Source organism: Talpa occidentalis, unplaced genomic scaffold (genome assembly GCF_014898055.3).
Source record: "Talpa occidentalis isolate TD23 unplaced genomic scaffold, MPIMG_talOcc4v2.1 talOcc4.13, whole genome shotgun sequence".
NCBI classification, from domain to species: Eukaryota; Metazoa; Chordata; class Mammalia; order Eulipotyphla; family Talpidae; genus Talpa; species Talpa occidentalis.
In genome coordinates, this window is record NW_023601322.1 from 36,654,163 (window position 1) to 36,667,781 (window position 13,619).

Sequence of the window (13,619 nt, forward strand, 5' to 3'; positions counted from 1 at the left end):
GAGAAATATATGAGGTGAATCAGATGATCCACATAAGTGCCTCTTGGTATTTCCTTGCCCAATTGTGATGATTAATGGACAAGTGCAGCAACTCTTCCTTACCTGAAAAGAGCATGATAATTAGAACCTCAGATTCTCTAGGTCTGAAGGTATGGTCACACTACCAGTTAAGATACCAATATCAGCAAAATTAGTAGTTGAATACGAGGGGAATGCAGAGTGGATAGTGAAGGAGGAAAATGACACCGATCAGCTACAGAAACCCATGGGCCTCCCTGGTGGCACAAGGGGTAAAAATAGCACTATAAAGCTATCTGCAACCACTAGCACGAGTTCGATCCCTGGCTGGCCAGGGAGCTACCCACATGGTGCAGCAGACCTCTCCTGTCTTGCCTGCTGCTCCCCTCAGCAGTATGTTTCAGTCAGTCTGCGTGTTCTGTTTCCCACTCTGTCTCTGGTGAATCCTCTCACCCCTCAACACCTCTGGCCTGTACCCCAGTTCTTGTATGCAAGCAAGCAAGAAACCCACTGGAATCCCAGAAGTAGATGCCAGCAATGCAAAATATAGACTGATACCTGATCAAAAGGAGAAATCTGTGTTGCCCTTGCTGCTGGGAATGCTACTTAACAGCCTCCAGTTTTCAGTTCCTTCAAAGTTTGTCTCAGCTACAAAAAATTGCTTTGCCCAAAAGCACAACTCCCCCTCAAGAGTATAAATCTAATATCTGAGCACAGAGGGGCCATTAAGAACCAGTTGACCATGTTGACACACAGTGGCACAACTCTGACAAGCTGTATTTGCTTCAAATTTCTCTACCACAGTGACTGAGGTTTTACTTGCTCTGCATCTAGTTCACTCTTATTTATTCTCCTTCCCTTTCACAGATATCAGTCCTTGAAAAATATCACATACATCAAAATTTTGTTGAAGCACCTGCTTGTATATATTGTGACACATAGTGATCAGGTACATTTGCATTAATTTAATAGTATCTAGCAAAAGTGATATTCTAAGAATTACATCATGTTTATTGTGTGATTCCCAAACTTCTAACAGCTCCTAGTTTGATAAATGACATCATATAACATTCAATTGCTCTCTTCAATGCCATATAGTTAGCCACTTATACATCTGGCAGGAAACAGCTAAAAAATAAAGAGAGATGAAAGAATAACCAAAGTACACAGGGCCACAAGTAAATCATGACTTACTTGTACTGAAGAAGGCTTCTGAACAGAGGTTACCACAGTAGTACCCACTTGTGCCAATTTTTTAACAGGTGCCACTGCCATGTTCTTGATTAATTGTGAACTAGAATTCTGGAGGTGGGGAGTGGGAGGGAGACAATACAGTTATCAGTGTTATTAATTTAAAATCAATTGTTTGCCAGCAATTATGGCAAACATTATAATACTTTACCTTATCAAACTTCTCTGTTGTAACTCGCTTTACAACTTTATGGGTTTTATGCATGTTCCTTACTATGAATCTAACTGATTCACATTCCTATGAAAGCAACTGATTTAATAAATAAATATCATAGCATTTCATCAATAAAATCTTGAACTTTACTCTTCGGATCACATAGAAAACTTACAGATTTTTATTTAACAATGAACAAAAATCTGCTAATCTATCTTCTCCACCAACAGCAATTAGATAAAGGAAACTAGAAAGGCAAGGAGCAGCTATAATCACCAGATACAGTAATAGAGAGAAAATGAGTGGTTGAGAATCTAGAGATAAGGAGAGCACAAAATGGGGGGAAATGAACTGGCAGAGAATAGTATAACCATAGAATACAATCCAATCTTTCATCAAGATGAGCCTGACTCATCAAGACAATGCTATGCTACATTCAGTACTGGTTGCTGAATGAAATAAAGATGCCATAAAAATAAACTCTTAATTCTGGCACAAAGATAAGCTTTAGTGATCTAGAAAGATTATCATGTATGTAAAATAAATAAGTTTCTTACAATCTCAAATTAAGGAAAATTTACAGCTGGTTCTGAATTTCTTAAAGGTAATGACTGGAAGATGTAGATAATAATGAATACTTGAAATTGTAGTGTTAATACTTTTCTACAAATTAAAATTAAAGTGGAAGACGCAAACAGTCCTTCAAACATTCTCTTGAGGCCTACAAAATCTTTGAGTAGGAAAACTAACATTTTATTATTTTAGTAATTACCAAACAACAAAACCAAATATTTCAATTAAATTGGTATGGGGGAGAATTTACAGAGGTAGAGGTCACTTAAATTCTAAAAGTTGAGCAGAATCACCTCTTTATCTTACAGGCAAATGTGTACGCATTTATATGGAGATAGTAGCTAGAAACTAAGGAAGATGGAAAAAAAACTTAAAGGTATATTACCGGCATTGTACAAATTTTGACTGTTTGAGAATTTGTTGGCCTTGAAGTTACATTACTTGTTGTCTCAGGTCTTGTTACAGCTTGTTGAGGAGATACCAACATCAACTGTCCACTGTTACTTTTGATCAAAACTGTTCCTATAATTAAAAGGGAAAAAAGTGACTTCTGAGTTAATAAAGGAAATAAAATCACTGTGTATTTTCTCCAATTTATTTCAACACTAAAACATGCTCTTCAATAAGTGATTACTACTACATTCTGAATTCCTCATCTGTTATTATAAGTAATACAGAAAAATGCTTTCACTCAAGCTATTCTAAACATTCCAAGTCTAAGTACATGGACAAGAAACTCCTGAAGGCAAAAATACTTTTCCTCTATAATATCAAACTATTTATAAAACTACAAGAAGTAAAACAGCACAGTAACACACAAAAACCACACAAACTGACCAATGGAACAAAGAACCCCAAAATAGAGTCAGGGAGATATGCCATATCAGATTTTCCTAAGGGACAATGAATATTCTTTGATCAGTGAAAATAAGAGAAACTATTCAAGAAACTGAGGTGGGGGGACTCCCTGGTGGTGCAAGGGGTTTAGCACCGCATTAGGAAGCAAGAGTAGCCTCTGCAGCAGGAGTTCGATCCCCAGCCGGCCAGAAAGCTACTCACATGGCACAGCAGACCTCTTCTGACTCACCCGCTACTCCATTCAGCAGTGTACTTCGGTCCGCCTGTTCTGTTCCCCACTCTGTCTCTGGTGAATCCTCTCATCCCCAGCATCTCTGGCCTGTACCCCAGCTCTTGCATGCATAAATGAATAAATTTTTTTTTTTAAAAAAAAGAAGGCCTCCCCTGGTGGTGCAACGATTTAGCACTGGGCTGCGAAGCTGCCCGCAGCCTCTGCAGCACCGGTTCAATCCCCAGCCACCAGCAAGGGTTCCACATGGCGCAACAGACCTCTCCTGTCATGCCCACTGCTCCCCTCAGCAGTGTATTTCATCAGTCTGCCTGTTCTATTCCCCGCTCTATCTCTGGTGAATTCTCTCACCCTCCCACGCTTTCTGACTGTACCCAGTGCCTGTATAAATTTAAAAAAAGAAAAGAAAAGAAATTGAGATGGTTTAATTAGTTACCTATATGAAAATGATGAAAAGTTTACACTATACATACACACACGCACATACATACACACACAAACAGGGCATTAAGAATAAAACATGGAAAAGAATTTTAAATTTAGACAATGTAGAAAGTTATCTTTCTAAACTTGGGATATGAAAAATACTCTTAAGTTTGATGCAATAAACTATATTAAAAAGAAATTTTTTTGTTATTTATTTATCTATTTATTTATTTATACAAGAACCAGGGTACAGGTCAGAGGTACGGGAGGGTGTGAGGATTCACCAGAGACAGAGTGGGGAACAGAACCAGCAGACTGAAGAAATACACTGCTGAGGGGAGCAGGGGGCAAGGCAGGAGAGGTCTGCCTCGCCATGTGGACATCTCCGCAGCCGGCGGGGATCAAACCAGCACTGCAGAGACTGTGGAAAGCTTCACAGCACTGCACTCAACCACCTGTGCCACCAGGGAGGCCCTTATAAACAAATTTTGTTTAACAAAAGATACTATCAAGTAAAAAGACAAAACAGAAAATGGCAGAAAATTTTAGTTAATAGATATTCAAAGGACAAATATCCAAATATCTAAAATGTGCAAAAGGAACACCAATGACAATGACAGGGATAGGTAAATTAATGCCACAGCATTTTACATCTATCTAGATAGGCAAAGATTAACTAGTCCAATGGAGATAATTAAATTGGAGAGATGTGCAATAGCAGGAACTCTAATATCTTAATGATAGTAGTGTAAATTGGTACAACAGCATTTTTCAATTACATAAATATGTCAAACTGATTTTCATTTGTATACCCTTTAACCCAGTATTTCTAATCTGAAGAAATTATTGTTCACGTCAGTAAAGGCACAAACAAGAATACTCATAGCTGAAATTCCATTTTCAAAATGATAGCATGAAGACTTCAACAAACTCAGCCCCAGCAAAACAAGCATAACTGGTGAACATTATTTTTAAATTTTTTAAAGATTTATTTTTATTTATGCATACAAGAACTGGGGTGCAGGTCAAAGGTTCAGGGTGGGGATATGTGTGAGAAGATTTACTAGAGACAGAGTAGGGAGCAGGACAGGCAGATGCACTGAAATACACTGTTCTTTTATAAAGTCCCATGCTGCAACAGGTAAGCCAAAGACTCAGGGCTACCACCTGTGTCCAGCACTGCACCTCTAGAGTAGAAATATCATTCACACCTAATTGCTGTTCTAAATACCACTCTAGAGAAACTAATTGGCTTTATTTCAAACAAAGTGTAGAGAAACTCAGAACTAAGGATGTTCTCAAATACAAGCAACAATTAAAAGGCTGGTAGCTTCATGACAGTTACAAACTAAGCCCTAGTCCCAGCTCTAGTTTACTTGAGAGAACTAGTCAGACAAGAGACAACCATGAACCCTTCTGAGGTCAGACCATAGTTCACACAGTAATCTCAAAAACTACTCATGTAAAGGAGCCCAAATTTAATTGGTCCAGACTATGAGCAAGTCAGATCCCAAGGAATTATTGAAAACAACAGGGTAATTGGTCTGGGATTGAGTGGAGCTGGGTGTGAAATTAGAGACACACCAATTAACAGGAGCTCAGAGAAAGAGACACAAAGAGCTCTATTGAAATCACTGTCATCCCAGTTTATACAGTGTACTTATGTTCAAGGCTGTTCCCTCTGAGAACAATATTAATGCTTTTCACTGTGAGAAAAATAAACCACTAAAATAATTCACCCAAACACTAAAAATATAAATAAGCAAACAACAGAAACACACTCAGTGAAATAAAGACTAATATCCAATGTTCCTACAATGTTAGTTGTGAACAAAAAATAAAATGGGGACCTCCTGGTGGCCTAGGGGTTACATATCAGTGCTACCACTGCTCTGCTACAGCCTGAGTTCAATCCCTGACCAGGGAACTAACCGACACACAGCAAAGCAGATCTTTCCTGTCTCACCTGCTGTTCCCCTTAGCAGTGTATTTCAGTAAAGCCACCTGTTCTACTCCCCACTCTATCTCTGGTGAATTCTCTTACCTTCCACACCTCTGGCCTATACCCAAGTTCTTCTACGCAAAAAAATAAAATAAAATGAGAAGGAAAAAAGTGTGACACATGGGGAAAAAAGACAGGCAAAAGAGTCCACCTGTGAAAGGGACTGGCTGTTAGATTTAATTAAGATTTCAGAGTAACCATTCAAAGAACCATAAATTTTTTTTAAATATTTATTTATTTTTATACAAGAGCCAGGGTACAGGCTGGAGGCGCAGGAGGGTGAGTGGTTTCACCAGAGACAGAGTGGGGAACAGAACAGGCAGACTGACGAAATACACTGCTGAGGGGAGCTGTGGGTGAGGCAGAAGGTCTGCCACGCCATGTGGGAATTTCCCTGGCCGGTCGAGAATCGAACCGGTGCTGCAGAGGCTGTGGACAGCTTCACAGCACTGCGCTCAACCAGCTGTGCCACTGCGGAGGCCCAACCATAAATATGTTTTAGAAGAGTAAAGGAAGCCATGCCTAAAGAAGCAAAGGACAGCATGAAGATGATAACACATCAATAGTCTATCATAGTGACAGATATTATCAAAAAAGAAACTATGTACTTAAAAGTATAACAACTAAAATAAAAAATTCAACAGTGAGCCTCAACAGTAAACTTGAATGGGCTTGATCAATAGAAATTATTCAACACAGAGAATAAAGAGAAAAAAGAGTGAAAAACAAATCTCAAAGAAACATAGAACAATAAGCACATAATGTAAGCATCAGAAAGAGAGGATTGAGAGACGCAAAGGAGTAGAAAAAATATTCAAAGAAATAATGAGTGATAACACCCCAAATATGAAGAACAATCTAGACATGCAAATAGCTCAGCAAAGTCTTAAGTATGATAAATGCAGAGATCCACACTGAGACAACACAAACACAGCACAGTAAAAATATTCAAAGAAAAAACCTTGAGAGCAGCAAGAGAAAAATGACCAATCATGTACAATATATTATCAGTTGATTTCTCATGAAAAACAATATAAGTCAGAAGTTAGTGGGATGACAATAGTCTACTTGATGAAAGGAAAAAAAGTCAACCAACAATTCAACATACATCAAAATTATCTTTCAAAAATGAAGACAAAACTGGGTCTCCCTGGTGGCGCAAGGGGTTAAGCATAGCACTATGAAGCAATCCGCAGCCTCTGCAGCAGGAGTTCAATCCCCAGCCGGCCAGGGAGAAACCCACGCACAGCAGACCTCTCCTGTCTCACCCGCTGCTCCCCTCAGCAGTGTATTTCAGTACATCTGCCTGCTCTACTCCCTGCTGTCTCTGGTAAATCCTCTCACACCCACCCCACCCAACTCCCACCTCTGGCTTACACCCCAGTTCTTGTATGCATAAATAAATCTTTTTTTTTTTTAAATGGAGGTAAAATAAAGGCATTACCATCTAAAAACTAGAGAAGTGGTTACAGATAGTACACACCTCAAAGGACATATTAAATGAAGTTCTTCTGGGTGAAAACAATTGACCCCAAACAATAATTTGAATTCACATGAAAAGAAGAAAAGTGTGCTGGTAAACGTAAACTGACAGAATAAATGCATGTTACTTCTGCTATCTTCTCTCAATTGATTTAAAAGCAATGGGCCTCCCCGGTGGCGCAGTGGTTGAACGCTGGGTTGAGAAGCTGCCCGCTGCCTCTGCAGCCCGGTTCGATCCCCGGCTGCTCCCCGGCCACCAGAGGAGGGTCCCACATGGCGCGCAGACCTCTCCTGCCGCCCGCTGCTCCCCTCAGCAGTGTACTTCGGTCCTTCTGCCTGCTCTGCTTCCCGCTCTGGCTCTGGTGAATTCTCTCACCCTCCCGCGCTTCTGACTGTACCCAGTGCTTATATAAATAAATAAAACAAATCTTTAAAAAAAAATAAAATAAAATAAAAGCAATTCTATAGAACAATATGTAGATAATTGTATCACTGCACCTATAACATATAGAAACACAGTATATTTGTGAATAGCTGAACAAAGGAAGTGGGTGGGAGCAGAGCCATACTGTACTAAGGAAATGACTTGAAATAACTCAAATTTATGGGAACAAATGAAGAAAACCAAAAATGGCAAATAAGAAGGTAAAAAATAAATATTACAAATATATCCTCTTCCTTTCTTACACCAGCCTCTTTAAAAGACATAAAATTACATATGATAATAATTATAACCAGGTATCATTGGATTCATAATGGGTCAGGATACAATATGTAGAGCAACAATAATTGCACAAAATTAGAGAAATTAAATAGGAAAAATGTTTCTATCTCTCATCAAAGTAAGTTAATATGAATGTGAAATAACTTAAGATGTATATTGTAAGCCTAGAGTAACCACTAAAATATTTATGTGTATTTGGGGATGTGTGGACATATATAACTATACTGGAATTGATGTTACACAGGAAAATATTCATGTAAGACAAAAGAAAACAAAAAAGAGAAACAAAAAGGACAGGAAATATAGAGAAACAAAAGTAAAGGGCAGACCTAAACCCACTTTTTTCTGGAACATTAAATGTGAATGGATTAAATAATCCAATCAGAAGGCAAAAAGGTATCAGGTGGATTTTTAAAAAGCAATATCCAATATTAAACTATACGCTGTCTGCAGAAGAGACACTTTACATCTAAAGATACAAAACATTTAAAGTAAAAAGGACACTAAAGATGTAAGTACATGCAAGACCCACCAAAATAAAGTGGCCAAATATAAGACAAAATAAACAAAACCAGAAAGTGTTACTAGTGGGACATTTATAATTGATAAAACACTCAATGGAACAAGAAATATAAGAATTATAAACATACATGCACCAAACAACACAGTTCAAATCACATGAAGCAAAAGCCAACAAAAATGAAGGGGAAAATAGATAATTCAGTAATAATACTTGAATGTCTCCAGTACTCCACTGTTAATAAAGGACAAAAAAACAAGGAAATCAAATACTTGAAAAACAATATAAACCAACCAGACCTAGAACAAATCTATGAATACACAACAACATTTATCTTAAATGTACATGGAACATTCTGAGGATAGACCATATACTAGAGCATAAAACAAACATCCACAAAATTAAAATGACTGAAATCAAATTGTATAGTCTCCAACTACAATGGAATGAAATTACAAATCCATAACAAAAAGAAATTGGAGGAACTCAAAAATAAGCAGAATAACACACCCCCAAATAGGAAATTGGTCAAAAAAGAAATCACAAGCAAAATTGAAAAATAATTGAAATTAATGAAAATTAAGACACAACATACCAAACTTATGGGATGCAGATAAAGCACTGTTTAGAGCAATAAATATAGTTGTAAATACCAGCAATCCAAAGGAAAAATTGCAATCAATAACTTCTTCCCTCTTAAGACACTAGGGGAAAAAAAAAAAAAAAAAATGAAGGCAAACAGAAAAAAATAAAATAAAGGTTATAGCAGAGGTAAAGAGAATACAGAACAGAAAATCAACTGAGGGAGATTAAAACAAAAATTGGTTCTCTGAGAAGACCAACAAATTTGACAAAAGTTTAGATTTTTTTTTAAAGAAAGAGTACATTCAGGGCCTCCCTGGTGGCACAAGGGGTTAAGACGCAACCTATGAGGCTGACCACAGCCTCTGCAGCATGAGTTGGATCCTCAGCCAGGGAGCAGCCCACATGGTGCAGCGGACCTCTCCTGACTCACCCGCTGCTTCCATCAGCAGTTTATTTCAGTCAATCTGCCTGTTCTGCTCCCCACTCTGTCTCTGGTGAATTCTCTCACCCCCCTGCACCTCTGGCCTGTACCCCCATCCTTGTATGCATAAATAAATAAATCTTTAAAAAAAAAAGTACATTCAAATGATTGAAATCTAGAATGAAAGAGGGGACATTACTACTAACATTACAGAAATAAGGATTATAAGGGAATATTATGAATTGATTACATATAAATTAGATAAACATGAAATGGAACAATTTTTAGAAACACACAAACTACTGAAACTGATTCAAGAAAATAAGAATAGGCAAACTGAACAAACCTCTAACAAACAGACTGTATTAATAATCCAAAAATTATTCATAAGAAAGTTCAGGTACAGATGAATTCTGTACCAAACATCTAAGAAAAATCAATCCTCACAAATTCTTCCAAAAAATATTAGAGGAAAATATTTCAATTAATTCTGCAAGATGAGTATTACTCTAATACTCAAAAAATATTAGAGGAACATATTTCAATTCATTCTGCAAGATGAGTATTACTCTAATACCAAAGTCAAATAAAGACATCATAAGAAAACTAGAGACCAACATACTTTGTGAATATAGATAAAAAAAATCTCAACAAAGTACTAGCAAACTGAATCCAGTGACATATAAAATGTTAAACTCCATGACAAAATATTTATTTCAATTTTCAAGGTTGGTTTAATAGCCAAACATTAATTAATAAAGAATACCCTATCAATAGAAGGCTAAAAAGCTACATGATCATCTCAATGTGTAGAACAAGATTTACAAAATTTGACACCCCCTTTTCATGATAAATACACTCAACAAAATAGGAATAAAAGGAAACTTCTTCAACCTCATAGACTGTTTCTACCAAAAACCCCACATCTAAAAATCATATTTAATGGTGAAAGAATAAAATTTCCCCCTTAAGATCAAGAATAAAACAAGACTATGAAGAGGAGGAATGAGATAAGGATACCTACAACCATTTCTACTCAATATTGTACTTAAGAGTACTATCCAAGACAATTAAGCAAGAGGATGAAATAAAAGAGATTCAGATTAGAAAAAAGTTAAACTATTCACAGATAATGGAAAAATCTTAGCAAACACTATTAAAACTAATAAATGACATAGCTAGGCAGCAGGATACAAGATCAATAAGGATTTAAGCAGGGGTCTCAAAAAGCAACTGTATTTCTTATAAAGAATAACTATGAATGAAATTAAGAAACCAATTTCATTTACAACTGCATCAAAAAGAATAACATATTTCAGAAACAAACATAAGTATAAAACCAATGTTTTTGTACTAACAAAATGTGCATCCTGTGTGAGGGCTCTTTGTGCACCTATACAAAATAAGCTTACTTTCATCTCTATAGCACAGTCCTTTAAACACCTAAAGGCAACTAACACTCACATTTGTTTCTTTCCTTTGGCACCATGGGACCAATTCCTTTAATTTTTCAGATATCACAGTTTTCCTTAATGAGCTTAAAAGACACTTAAATTTTTCTCTTTTCCATAAATCTTTGAGAAAATGAAAGAAATAATTAAATCAATCACTAAGTTTTTATTCCAGATTCTACTATTTTTTGTGATGCATGCCCTGCTCTCTACTTACACAACTGACTTGTCAAATCAGAGCTTATTTCCTTCTATTAAGTTTCATCATTTGTTATCAAAAATCATTTTTGTGACATAGCTGACAAATTATGTTGGTCTCAGGTGATTCAATATTTGTATACATTGTGAAAACATTACCACAGTAAGTCTAGTTAACATCTGTGACCACACAAAGTTAACTTTCAGGGTTTGTCCTTTTGACTTACTTCGCCTATTTCATGTATCCCAGCTCCACACCCCTCTGGCCACCCCACCAACATATGTTCTCTGAGTCTATGAGGTTTGCCTTACTTGTTCACTTTTAAAAATTGTACACATAAGTGAAATCATAGACTATATGTCATTCTCTCTCATTTTGCTTAGCATAATTCCCAAGAGTCTACGCATATCATTCCAAATTGCAATATGTTTTTCAACTTATACAGTGGGGGTGGGGGGGGAGAGAGAGAGAGAGAGAGAGAGAGAGAGAGAGACTATCCACTGGTGGACACCTTACATTGTTTTCATACCTTAACTATTGTAAATAATGCTGAATGAACAAAGGGTGCATATCTCTTCTAATTAGTGTTTTTGTTTTCCTGGAATTCTGGAAGTAGAACTGTTAGATCCCATGGCAGTTCTATTTTAACCCCTTGAGGAAGCACCATACTATTTTTCACATTCCACAAGCTACACTTCCCCCAGAAGTATTAATATCCCCCTTTATCAACATCCCCACCAAGATTTCCTTCTTGTCTTTTTGAGAACAGCGAGCATGCTATCTCACTGTGATTTGCCTTTCCCCAATGATAAGAGATGTTGAGCATCTTTTCATGTGTCTGTTGGCTATCTACATTTTCCTTTGGAATAATGTACACAGATGATCTGTCCATGTCCATTTTTTAATTGGAATTTTTGCTTTGAGTTTTGTGAGATCATCATCTATATTGAAAATTAACTCCTTATTGGAGATATGATTTGTAAATATTTCCTCCCATTTAGTAGACTGTCTTTTTCATCTTGTTGATGGTTTCCTTCACTAAGCTGAAGATTTTGCTGCACTCCCAAAACCAATGTCAAGCAGCTTATCTATCATGTTTTCTTCTAGAACTTTTAAGTTTGAAGTCTTACCTTCAAGTCTTTAATCCATTTTGAGTTAATTTTTGTTTGTGGTGTAAAATAGCAGTCTGATTTCATTCTGTGCATATTGCTGTCTAGTTTCCCCATAACTATTTATTGAAAAATCCACCTTTTCCCCACCAGGTATTTTTGCTTATTTTTTCATACTAAGTTTCATCTTTTAAAAGCAGGACCATAAGATTTTAGGTGATCATTATTTCCTTTTCAATTTCCCATATTTGTTACTGTTTTTACATATGGATTAGTTTACAAAGAAAAATAAGATTGTTGGAGAAAAATTATGTCCAGTGTACTTTAGAAGTTCTAGAAATCTATTTGATTTCCAGGACAGGGATTCTGCATACAATAACTTCAAAATGCTCATTTCCTTGATTCCAGAAATTCCAATTCTTTTTACCTGTCTCAAGAAACTAAGCTATACACCACAATCTACATATAAAACATTTGGCTTGCTTTTATTTATAAACCAAAAAGCACAAGCAACCAAAGCAGTCAGAGGAATGACTAACTAATGAATTATGCAACCATTAAAATTAAATTTAAAGTTGTCAGTATATAATGATTAATGAAATACAGAATATAAAATTACATCATAGATTCCAATTCTGTGAAAGCAGAGAAAGCATGCACGTATTTTCTTCCAAAGAGACTAAAAGCTTTGAGGAATAAAATGTTCTGTAGATTGCAGTGGTGGCTACATCTTTGTCAAATATTTCAAAATACACTGTAAAGTGGTTGCTTTTGTTAACGTCAAAATGTGCAGCACAATAAAATCAACATTAAAAAAGGAGACTAGGGCTTCTCTGGTGACCTATACGTTAAGTCTCAGCGCTATCACGGCCACTGTATGAGTTCGATCCCGGGACAGGGAGGTAACCCACATGGGGCAGCAGACCTCTCCTGTCTCCCCTATTGTTCCCCTTAGCAGTGTATTTTGGTACATTCATCTGTTCTGCCCTCCACTCTGTCTCTGGTGAATCCTCTCACCCCTGAACCTCTGGCCCCAGTTCTTCTATGCAAAAATACTTTTAAAAAATTATTTTAAAAAAAAGGAGACTAAAAAATACACTCAAAATATTTTTGGGTAATTGTCCTATGTTTTCCAAATTTTCTAAAACAAATATTATTTTCTAATTTGAAAAAATCGGGGCAGGAAGGCATTAAAGTTAGAGAGTCACCCTTTCAAACTACTGAGCATCTAGTGGACACCAATACATATTACTACATACAGAATAGGTATCACAGAATATCTAGAGCCAAACGCTATACAGGTACCTTAAATATTCAGGACATTGCTATTTACAACCACTGTGTATTCCACACAAATGATGCCCCCTACAGTTCTGTAACAGCAGGCCTGTATACTCATTTAATCTTTATGATACTTCTATGAAGAAGGTATGGTCCACATTTCAGATGTAAGAAAAATGGTGTTGAGCATAAGGTTAACTTGCCAAGAGCACAACACTATTTAGTGGTAAAACTGGGATTCAAATCCAGGTCTACTGATTCAAGGCCAATGTTCTAGCCTGTTTTGTGACATGTACTACTTTCCCCCAAAGGCTGATTCTCCAAGTCCCTTGTTAC

At 36.7% G+C, this 13,619-nt stretch overlaps 1 protein-coding gene across 1 annotated transcript in view; it reads right to left on the reverse strand.

The window, feature by feature from the left end:
• TAF4B (TATA-box binding protein associated factor 4b) overlaps window positions 1–8,934 on the reverse strand; it is a 95,381-nt gene extending 86,447 nt beyond the window's left edge. The window contains exons 1-3 of the mRNA XM_054694121.1: window positions 8,833–8,934; window positions 2,382–2,518; window positions 1,213–1,320 (exon numbers count right to left, since the gene is read on the reverse strand). Coding sequence (XP_054550096.1) covers window positions 1,213–1,320; window positions 2,382–2,483 — 210 coding nt within the window. The 5' untranslated portion in view covers window positions 2,484–2,518; window positions 8,833–8,934. The remainder of the gene's footprint in view (window positions 1–1,212; window positions 1,321–2,381; window positions 2,519–8,832) is intronic.
• Window positions 8,935–13,619: the final 4,685 nt, after the last annotated feature.